The sequence below is a fragment of the Sinocyclocheilus anshuiensis genome, unplaced genomic scaffold (assembly GCF_001515605.1).
Source record: "Sinocyclocheilus anshuiensis isolate Anshui unplaced genomic scaffold, SAMN03320099.WGS_v1.1 scaffold80, whole genome shotgun sequence".
In the NCBI taxonomy this organism is placed as follows: Eukaryota; Metazoa; Chordata; class Actinopteri; order Cypriniformes; family Cyprinidae; genus Sinocyclocheilus; species Sinocyclocheilus anshuiensis.
In genome coordinates, this window is record NW_015554102.1 from 1,381,268 (window position 1) to 1,392,948 (window position 11,681).

Genomic DNA, 11,681 nt, shown 5'->3' on the forward strand with positions numbered 1-11,681 from the left:
TGTGCAGGTGGCTTAAGTGCACACAGAGGTGATGCCTCACTGAAAACCTTCGGTATCCCAGAACAAACCTTAGCCTGAGCTCAACCCATCCTAACTGTGTGAAAAGTTTGAAAGGAACACACACAGTCAACCTCTTAAATACTACTCCTGTAAGATCGAATCTATTTAAATACTATTTGAATCTGTCTTTTAATGTTTTATTCCATTTTGATTTTTTACAAAAAGATTATTTATCCTAAAATGTTACTATTAGTCCATTCCTGATGACCTGCACAGATAAAAAATGGTAGTGTATAAAGTAAAAACTATGCTAAGCAAATAGTGATTAACCAAGTCTTCAACCAATCGGTCAGTCTTAGGCTACTAATGCTGTCTTGATCTGTGTCTGGCGAATGTGTGACATTTATATTGTTTATGGTAAATATATAAAGTATTGGTTTTCTGACAAGCAGTAATATAATATGATGTGCAGTTGCTGTTAATTTCCTTAATCTATTTAGAAATTAACTACTGGAGATATGAACTAATATATGAAACAGTCATGGAAAACCTCGTGTCCTACTGTATTGCACCATGACTACATTGTCCTCTAGTGTCAATCTGACGCGTTGCTCAGGAAGCTGCCACCTGGTGGTTGGGCAGCATTAAACAACAGCCAAACCAGAATACCTTCTCTGTAAATGAAGATTAAAAATGAAATTCTTCTCATGTGACATTATAGTCAACAATCAAGTCAAAATGTTGTGTTCTGCGAATGTAAGTCTGGGTCTAATAACCATGCCTGGATGTATTACTCCATCACTGATCTTTGTTTATACTGTAGTCTTATCTTTAAAATTTTAATTTTTATGAAATATTAGGTAGAACCTATAGCACCAGTTTACATGATTCACAACCATGGTAAAAGCACAAGTGAGTAACGCCATCATTTAATGATTACTTTACCCTGGGACTTTGTTTTCTTACCTGTGTCCTTCTTTAAGTCTTTTGACGTTTTAACTTTTTAGTATAAAAATAGACACGATTTTATGTTTGTGTAAAAATCTTGCTGGCATGAAGGTATTGCTCACATGAATACGCTTACGAGAGAACTAAGTGCATGTATCTGTCCTACATAGGTTTCAGCTGCTCTACTGTCATTCAATGTTTGTTTTTAAATACCTCACCATTTCTCCTACTGTACTGAAACATTTTTAAGTAGCAGTTTAGATTTTTACTACTGTAATGTTTTTTTGTGCATCAATAAACCTGAAACGACACTTGGAATTTTTATATTTCTACCCGAGACTTTTAAACTTTTAGCTAGTTTTATGAAAATAGTTTGTTAAATTAGTTGCATTTTTCCAAATGATTTTTACACATTAACGGTGTTGAATAAATGTATGACCACCTGTATTTTATCCCCTAAGCTAATAAAGGTTATTTTAAGTTTGCTTTTTTCCTATGCATTTGATATTTTGACTGTAGTCCTCACCCTAAAACATCACTAGGAATAAATCTGTATAGATGTCAGGCACAAACACAACAGTTTACACAAAGGATCAGAAATAACCATTTAGTCATTTTGGTGCCATTTACTGTGAGCAGACGTTACGTTTGCATGATTTAAAATCTGAAAAAATAAAGGTTATGAGACCGAGAATATGCCAGTCTTACAGGATGGGTGTATTTTACAGAGGATCTTTGAAGGAACAGTCAAGACAAACAAGGTTAACGTGAAAGCAGTGTGGCAGAAACATGCAATTGCAACACTGATAGAGCCCTCAGTACTCTGTACAAGAGAGACTCAGATTTACTGTGTGGGTTGCGGATTTGTTGCAGACTGTGGATACCCTAAATGCATCACAAGTACCTGTAACAGACAGTCTAAACCTCTATACGTGAAGAAAATTCATCTGGTGTATAAATATAAAAATCAAGACTTAATTTGGATGCCTTTGCCACCAAAGAGGGTTATCCATGGATTTATTTATTCTGTCTTTTTGGGTTATTAAACCATTTTAGTTTAGCAGACTGTGAGTCAGACAAAGATACGGTGAGAGCAGTTAAGACAGATGGCCACTCCAAACCCAGACACAAAGCCCATTCCCCTCCTCTCCTGATCTCATGCATTCCCTGTTACAGGCCGGAAAGTTGAGGACAGGACAGCAGGAGATCTCATCTCTCCAGGTTGTCAGTAGGCGGAGGAGGAGGAAGGTGGGATTGTCGTCTGATTGGGGTTTGGAGATACAGTGAGTGAGGCATTACTTATCCACCGTTTTAAAACACAAAAACCATTTGCACAAGCATTGCAGCTGCCACAGTTCACACAAAAAGATAAAAATCAAAACAATACAAACTCTTCGAGTGACTTGCGAGCGGGTAAATGAGAGAAAAGCGACAATTGCTGATAATTTAGATCCACGATTCCCTTCAAGTTCTCATTTGAACCTAATCCACAGCTGAGACCCATCCAAGTCTATTAATGACAGAAGGTTGAATGGAATCACATCCTCTTTTAAACAGAAAAAGTTTTTTTGACTTTATTTTTATATTTTCATTTTTGGGAGACTTCTTCATGCTGAGGGAACGGCATGTGGTGTTCTGAGCGCCGGCTCCGCACTTGAACAGAAGGAAGAGGAACCGGGTCGGTTTCTAAGCGTTTTGCATCTCTTTGCCGATCTTGTAGCTGAGGATCTTGTTCCAGTCGATCTTGGTGCGAGTGACGGGCAGCTGTCTGCGGAGAGCTTTGAAGGTGGTGTCTGACATTGTCTGGTAGTTCTCACTGATGGCCGTCTGGAGGGAAACATTTAAACAGCGCAAATGTTAAACGGAATTCTGATCATTAAAATTAGGGATTCACCAATCATATGAAATATTTAATATGCATCTTAATTAAAATTTAGATGTCAAAATTCTACCTGGTAATCATTTTCAGCATTTTCAATGATTTTTACAAACTCCTTGGCAGTCTGGGTTTCATTCTAGAGAAAAAAGGGCAGGAATTTACTTTGTTGAAATCTTTGCTTTGGTTAATGCTTATGTGAATATATCTCTTTTTTTACTCACAGTCACTACAATGGACTCCTCCACCTCTTTATGGCTCACCAGTTGTACATTACCATCCTCATAATAATGTACCTGTAGGAAACCAAATTATGTAACACTTTACAATCACAATTTGTTTCTCATCTCCACTATGCTAATCTGTCAGGTGAGGTCTCACCTGGATCTTCAAAACTCCCACCACCTGAGCTGATGACTGACTAATGGTGAACTTCCACTCTGACCTGCACCGGCCATTCCTGACAAGAGAGAATCATCAGAGAAGTCAGCTTACAACCAGATTTAGTCTTACTACAGAATCAGACTCCAGACATTGAATCGGACAATTATAATGTAGACTGTAGAGACTCACACAAAGATTTCAGACTAACCACATTAAAGAACTCATGGCAAAAATGTAGATCTAATTTGATACGTGATGTACAGTCAGCTGATTATGATTGCAAAACAAAACGTGACAAGAGTGAATCAGTTTTTAATCACCTTTAAGAGGTCCAAAAATGACATATGGCTGTACATAATGCCTGTTATTTAGCAAATACACTACCATTTAAAGACTCGGGGTCAGTAAGTTAGATATTTAGAAAAAAAAAATGAAAGAAATTAATACTTTTAACAAGCAGTAAAGACTTTTGTTGTAAAGACTATAAAATAATTTCTATTACACACAAATACTGTTCTTTTGAATTTTCTAATCAAAGAATCCTGAAAAAAATGACATTTTCATAAAAATATTAAATAGCACTGAAAATATTAAATGTGACACTGAAGACTGAAATAATGGTTGCTGAAAATTCTGATTTGCCATCACAGGAACAATTACTTTTAAAAATTTGTTAAAATTCAGTAGAAAACGGTTTAAAATATTTGTAATTAAATTGTAAATAATAATTAATTGTAATAATATGTCAAATATTACTGTATTTTGATCAACTAAATGCGGCCTTGGGGAGCATAAGAGACTTTTCAAAACATTTAACTTTAACTTTTTTAAACAAATTTAACATTACATTTAAAACAAATTCCAAATGGTTGAACAGCTGTGTAAAAACATAAATGTACCAGAAACGCTGATTTAAATGATCCTGAAAATGGTTAAGTTATGTAGGAAATCAGTTGCCTGGGACAAAGGGTCAATTATATAGTTTAGCAACATTATACAAGTATTCCAGAGAGCTGGATATAAGGAGATAAAGCATTACTCACCAAAAGTTTTTGGGCTGGAACTGATGACCCTCAATACAAGCAATAATTGCTTGCTGTCCGTCAACAGTCTTCCCATACACCTGCGGCACAAACATCAGTGCACATGACTTCACAAACAATGGCTGCAATCATAAATGTAAATGCAGCAAGTGCTAACAGTAAGAGAAATGTATGAAATTCATATTTTTCTGTTGAGATTCCCATAGGAAAACTGTGTACCGTGCAGACTCCAGTGGGATAGTGCTCTTTCACGTAAGCACTGAGCGCTTCATCACAGGCGTCCCTCCAGGACCGGAGGGCAGTCTCTCCCTCGTAGGGCTGAGGATCGCTCGCTTCCTTTCGCAGGTGATCGAAACGGAATGACACCCGCTTCCGTGGGTCAAAGAACCGTCCCTGACCCAGATCTCCATGCTCAGTGATCAGAACCTGCAGGAACAGGATGTCCCTTCCTCTTTAGGCAAAACTAATCACACACAGATCTGCAGCTCTCCTAACGCAGCAGCAAACACTCACAGTCCAATGCTCACACCTTCCCTAATCACTCACAAAGTACACAAAGATCTACAGAGAGCAGAGTTTACACCCAGCTTAAATAAATAATGTGACAATAGTGTGCTCTCTGTTCAAAACTAACACAGTACCATGGCAGCACAGGAACTAAACGTACATGCACATTTCCAAAACCGACTGAAATTACTGCATCTGTGAGACTTAAAAGCGTTAACTTACCGACTCCTCACTACCGTCGAGTTTGACAGGAGTGAACTGATCCATGTTATACTGAGCAAAGGCACTGTGAAACAGAAAAGAAGAATGCAACATGAATCCTTAGGAAAACAAACTTTCAACTACATACAGATGCATCTAGACATAACGTGACAAACAGATCTGGAAATAACTTACTGTGCTGCCCCTTCCCGGAGGAGGTTGTCATTGTTGAGGAGAAGTCGCACATCTACAAAAAACACAATCATTAAAAATCAGTCACAAACCTAAGCACAGGTCTGGTATAATATCAAATACAAAACTGGTTTGAAATCAGATGTTTTTGATGAGCGAGAGAGCAGCAATGAGGAACCGCCAATTAAACTGCAAGAGAGCTATCCATTGTTGCATTGGAGCAAAAAATAAACAACATCAGCAACAACAGCTCGCTGTGCCTCCCCAAGCACCGTCTTGTGTATTTTTTCTTTTTTCCCTTTATGTGCAAATCAGTAAAAAATTTATCACAAGCATTTCCTCCATGTTGTTTGATGCTCGTGTCAAGAATCAAATCTCTTCTTGTGACTAGCACAAGTTTGTATATGAATATTTGAGATATTCTGGGACTGCAGCTTCAGTTGGATAGGAGAGTGATGTTGTAATCAACAGAAAACAAGAAACTGTACACATTTTTGGAGCCAGTTCCATTTCAGAAATCTCTTATGCTCACCAAGGCTGAATTTATTTAATCAAAAATACAGTAAAAACTGTAATATTATGAAATATTATTACAATTTTAAGTAACTGTATTCTAATTTAAAACATTTTAAAATGTAATTTATTCCTATGATGGAAATGCTGAATTTTCAGCAGTTATTAATCCAGTCTTAAGTATTACACGATCCTTCAGAAATCAGACAGTTGTTCTGCTTAATATTTCTGTAGAAATTGTGATTCTATTTTTTTCATTTCAAAAGAACACATTATATATTATATAATTATTTGTAACATTATAAATGTCTTCTCTATAACATTTGATCAATTTAATGCATCTTTGTTGAAAACAAACATTAATGCATTTGCCCACTGTCATATTCATGTCATTTTCACTGTGTGCTGTATGTAAAATGAATGTTACCTTGGCTTTATTTGAAAAAATATGATTCCCAATGCGCACAAACTTCCCAGAATACTGAGTGCTCTGTTGGTTACAGTGTTTACTTCGTTTTTAATTATATTTTTATTCAATATTTATTTATTTGTGAAAAATACTGTGTTATTTAAAGTATAAGTATGTTTATTTTACACATTAATTTTTTAATCCATTTTCAAATGATTTCAAATTTCTTAAATATGAATTAAAATAAATAAAATTATATAGGCAATCGGCCACCCTGCTTTCCAAGATATTGGCTGTCAAAAAACCCATATCGGTCGACCACTACTTGTGAGATTAGTTCGTGCCGTTCGTAGCACGAGATTCGTTCGGTAGCGCGATCGCGCAGCTCGGTCAATTGACCTATCGGTTAGTTACTGTTGCTCCCTCGGACAAACAAACGGAGCTGCTCACTCTTATACAATGACAGCTGTCTAGTGTGAAAACCTTGTCCCACAATGTTTTTGAACAATTTTGGACACAGAAGGGCCACCATTCAAGTGGGAATTAAATATTCAATGGAGGGATATATCAAATATTTTAAAATAAATATGGTGGGTAACTCGAAGCGAGGGTTTACAGATTACAATGCAAGCAGGAGAAGTCTCATATTACGGTCATCACAATCGTGGATAACAACATCCCAGATCAACACTGTTCATGTACCGCAGAATACGATTAAATTAATGTACATTTAACCAGTTTAATATGGAGAGGCACTAAAATGTACACCTTCATTTATGTGTTTTTGACCTACACTGTAACTTAGATGACGTGAGAACAGTTCGCGATTTAGGTTTGTACGTTAGCATGGACTCATTCATTTTAACGTTAGCTAGTTTTAGACAGAGATACTTTGCTGAAACGCAAGATGACATTAACGTTCTGTTTAAGCAGATGAAAATTGTAACTTAATGAGGGTATGACAACCAGAAAATTAACGTTTTTGTCTTCATTGGGATTGGGGTTGAATGCTTACAGACATTTTGCTCCGTTTTGTTTGGGTTTAGGAAATGTACTAAAATAAATTCTATTGCCTATCCTCTCTAGATACCTGGAATCAGTGTTACAAGTACCCAAGACACATCGTTTTTTCCATTTTTGTAGCATAAACACCATCAAACCGATGCGAGCTTCGGTTCTTCCAATGTTTGGCGCTGAAACCTAAAGATGTCCGAGTTCCGCTCCCCATGCAACTGATACTCAACTGCCATTGGCTCATCTGCGTTCGAGGGGAGGGGCTTACCAATAGGTCAACTGATCCGTGCCGATGACAGGTCAGCATGGCGCGAGCTCTGTTTCGGGCTGTTTCGTCCCACTTTCAGTGCATTTGGCTTCCCAAATGTACGGCTAAACACCGGTTCTCTCGCTCTCAGTCATGTTGCTTCTATCGGCTGTTTTTTGCTGTAGATATGCAATGCAGAGAGACACATACGCGACGCCCTCTTCTGGAGACGGGGCGGGAATATGCAGCTCATTTGCATTTAAAGCGATACACTCCAAAACAGCTCTTTTTTAGACACACCCCAAAAATGACATTTTCAAGCTCTTATGATAAATTATCTGTTGGGTATTTTGTGCTGAAACTTCACAGACACATTCTGGGGACACCCAAGACCAATATTACATCTTGTAAAAAGGGGCATAATAGGTGCCCTTTACGCATAATGAAAAATGACACTCACCGTTGAACACTTCATTGAATTCTCCAGGGGGAGAGTGGATCACAAAATTAGCTGCGATACGGACCTGCAGAAATAACACATAATAAATTATGAGTGGGCACATATTTGCCTGAATAAAACACTGTGGCTTCATCACTACTGAATCACAGCCAGTTTCCAGCGGGTGACTCTAGAGCTCAAATTACCCCATATACACACCCTGGCCTGTAACACTTCAAGACCACACACCGCTGAGTTCTCAACAATACACACAAGTTACATGTTCATGTTTTAAAACCACATCACCCACACTACTAAACATCCAAAAACATCTCACTCAAACAGCTTATTCCTGACCTCAAATATCCTCTCAACCTTAGTGTAAACGTCCTTATTAATCAGACCAGGACTATTCCACATTAGATCTGCTGTGTGCTGTTAAATTGATAGTTCATCCAAATAAAATATTTTGAAGTGTTTTACTCAAAACTACTTAACTAAGTGTTTGAATTATGTTTGTAGGGCTGCACATTTTGGCAAAAAAATATTTGTGAATATATATTAAGATTATTATATAACAGTATAAGTGATTGGAGGGATTAGATCTCTCGGATGGCCTGGGAACACCTTGGGATCCCCCAGGATGAGCTGGAGGAGGTAGCCAGGGAAAAAGACATGCGTTTCCTTATTCAGCCTGCTGCCACTGCGACCCTGTCCCGGATCAGTGGTGGAAAATGGATGGAATGGATGGATATAACAATGATTATTATTATTATTAAACAAAAATATTAATTAATTAATATAAGATAAATAAAATATTACTATTGTAATATTTCACTGAAAAATAAAAAATAGATTATACATTTAAAACAACACTGGATCCCATTAATTTTCATACAGCTAATGTCTTTCAAACCCACCAAAAGAAGCTGTCGAGTACATATTTTTGAACAACAAAACACATTTAATAAATGTTTAGAGAAAGAGATTAACATAAAGGGAAGCATCTGGTAATCTGCCTAATGAGCATCTCCTGTGGCCTGGCTGGGGAAGTCAGCTGAGCCTGTAACTCAAAGCTCTGGCAGTATGCAGAAAATGATCACATGTAATTAAAGGGGAAGAAAATACGTGGCAGTTAAATGCAGCTTTTAGAAAAGGGACAGATGCTGACAGAGACTGAACGAAAGAGCACAAATCAATCAGAATCCACCCGTCTGCTCCGTATAAAACTCGAGACTACTGTCAAAGTGACAGACCATGTAAATGACAGTCTTGCCCTTCAGTTTCAAACTACAGAAGGATGCAATTAAAAGCCAACGATAAACGAGACAGTAAATCGCTAACATTCTTCCAAGCATCTCATTTTTGCTTCACTGCAGAAACAACACTGGGGTGTGTAAATGACGACAGAATTCTCAATTTGGCTAAAACTCTCTCTTCAAACCAGCGTAGATTGCAGACTTCCACCTCAAAACACACCCGCCCCTGCGGTCGTAACTTCATCCGGCCGAGGCTTTCGGCTCAGATAGCTGTCGTGTCAGGCGGATCTGGCATCTGCTGTCCCACACATGTGTAATTCTACCGGAGCACGGCCCGTTAAAGACCGTCGGCTCGGTTCGGAGTGGGTGGATCTGCTGAGAACTATTTCTGAACTCACTCTGACAGCTAACGTTAACTGCTAGCAGCTGACGCTCGCAACACTTCCACGCAAAACAACACGGCCATTGCGGATTTAACGGACTGCATGTGTCTTACTAAAACACTGCTTGTTGTTCGGTGTATCGTTGGTATTAAGCCAGTTCTCTGTGTTTTACGGGAATGCAAAACTGCGATTTCACTTCCTCACAGATTAGCACACGGCTAACCGGCTAGGCAATCTCGTGCTCCTTCCGGGAACCAGTTATTCATCCTTCTGCATGCGGAGGGTTTTAATATAAAGACGTACGAGCGTGTGTACTTGGGCGGTTTGTGAAAGTTAATTTAATGTTTTATTTTACCTTCTCCTCGTCTGAAAGCGGCTCCTCAATGTCGGTCATCTTGGCTGTGGCGGAGCCTGACGCCGCGGCGCATGCTGGGTAGCGCGCGCTGTCACGCTCGTGACCATAATAGGGCAAAACGGAGTGCGAGCCACCGCCTCGCTCGCGCAGCTCCTGCGGTCCTCTCCCGCTTCTGACAGTCAACTCGCGGAGAGGATATACGGGGAGCACGACTTCGGGGCGCACTTTCTAATGGGGATTTTGATTGAAATCGGTGACTCGAAACTTTTGGATCAGTTCATAAAAATATTAATTAAATGATTCGTGTAGTGGTCCTTTCTGCAAGTTACAGTCTCACGCTAGGAGGTGGCGACAGGGGAATGTTTTTGTCTGAATAATTCACTCAGCAGATTCTTTAAATAACACCAAGTTGATCTAAACACATCTTCTTATCCTTTTTCTTATGAAATTTTCATTCCCAAAAAGTAATAAAATAATAATACTAAAAAATCTGCATGTCATGCTAAATGCAGTACATCTACAGTCTGAAATGTAAATTACCTGAGCTCTTTAATATCTGAGGTATCCAATTTTTATTTCCATCCAAGGTTACACACACACACACACACACACAAAATGTTTGGTCCCCATAACGTATAGGGAATACCAGGACCACACACACATACACACTAGGTTTCTGTGAATTGTGGGGACTTTCCATAGACTTCTATTACTTTTATACTGACCAAACGATATTTTCTATCCCCTAACCCTAAACCTACCCCTTACACAAAACCTTTTTGCATTAACCGCAGGCCGGTCCTCACAATGTTAAAATTTTCAGGTTTTACTATCCTTGTGGGGACAATATAGCATAAACAAGAACACACACACACACACTTTGCCACTTATCTTTGGGGACACTCCATAAACTTATATTGTTTTTATATACAGCTAATGTATAGCTGTGTGTGTGTGTGTGTGTGTGCACTATGGTACATAAATACCATAACGATGAAGGTAGAATGACGTCAAAAAGATTTGCATACGCAGGGTAAGAGTTGTGGAAGTGTACATAAGACTGTAAGCGTAAAATAAATTTGCATGCGTAAGAGAAGCTTTGTAAAGGTGTAAATTGCATTTCAAGCATAAGAAAAAAATGATTTGCAGCATTTTACTGTTACTCGTAAGTGTAATTATGAAGTAACATGGGGCTAACGGACATCACATGAAGTTAGACAAACTACACAAATTAACAAAATATACCAATGATAAAAAATAAGAAAAAAGAAAGAAAGGAAAGTCTTTTAAAGATAGCTTACAATAGACTCAAGAATGTTAAAAGTTTTAGAAGCCTTTGAGTTCAAAGGATTTGACATATTCTTAAAAGAAGTAAAAAGGGACTTTATATCAGATGAAAACATTCTAAAGTTAGGTTTGCAATGAATGGTTCTGGCTTTATGAAGGTGAAATTTACCCAGAAGACAAAGCAATAAAACAATATGTTCCAGATTAATGTCCTTGGAATGAAATACAAGTAACTAATTATGTGGGAATCCAAAGTTCCCAGCCACTAGGGAACACAGCCATGTTTATATGTTTATAAACAGAGAGCTAAACAGCCATCTAGTGGTTACACGATAGTATTACAGATGATAAAGGGTGACTAAGTTAGAGATAAATATTTGAATAAATATTTGAGTAATATTTTGTAAAATCCCCTTAAATTACAACATGTTAAATAAAAAATTATTTTCTGTTGGTTCAATTATTAATAAACCAAATTTGTGTTTAAAAAATGGATCAGTAGACAGGTGAAATTATGTATGTATTAGGCTAGTGCAGATACTAGACCTTCTTTAAGTATCATCAAAATTACAATATAATATTACAATAAACTAATATATCATATAGCCTGTTGAGGAAGAGAAG

At 37.8% G+C, this 11,681-nt stretch overlaps 1 protein-coding gene across 1 annotated transcript; it reads right to left on the reverse strand.

Moving 5' to 3' along the window:
- Window positions 1–1,619: 1,619 nt before the first annotated feature.
- LOC107669649 (F-actin-capping protein subunit alpha-2-like) lies at window positions 1,620–9,864 on the reverse strand. Its single transcript, XM_016461974.1, has 10 exons — window positions 9,771–9,864; window positions 7,795–7,858; window positions 5,155–5,206; window positions 4,981–5,044; window positions 4,471–4,677; window positions 4,252–4,331; window positions 3,206–3,284; window positions 3,049–3,120; window positions 2,901–2,963; window positions 1,620–2,775 (listed from the first exon to the last, which is right to left on the reverse strand). Exons 1-10 carry the CDS (start codon window positions 9,807–9,809, stop codon window positions 2,635–2,637), a joined length of 861 nt encoding a protein of 286 aa, XP_016317460.1. The 5' UTR covers window positions 9,810–9,864; the 3' UTR covers window positions 1,620–2,634.
- Window positions 9,865–11,681: the final 1,817 nt, after the last annotated feature.

Bases quoted from the DNA above. Each gene is read 5' to 3' on its own strand.
- LOC107669649 (XM_016461974.1), bottom strand. From the start codon at position 9,809: ATGACCGACATTGAGGAGCCGCTTTCAGACGAGGAGAAG. The intron at 5,207-7,794 runs GTGAGTGTCATT...TGTTTTTTGTAG, and splicing joins ATTCAATGAAGTGTTCAACG to ATGTGCGACTTCTCCTCAAC. The intron at 4,332-4,470 runs GTACACAGTTTT...TTTGTGCCGCAG, and splicing joins ATCCCACTGGAGTCTGCACG to GTGTATGGGAAGACTGTTGA.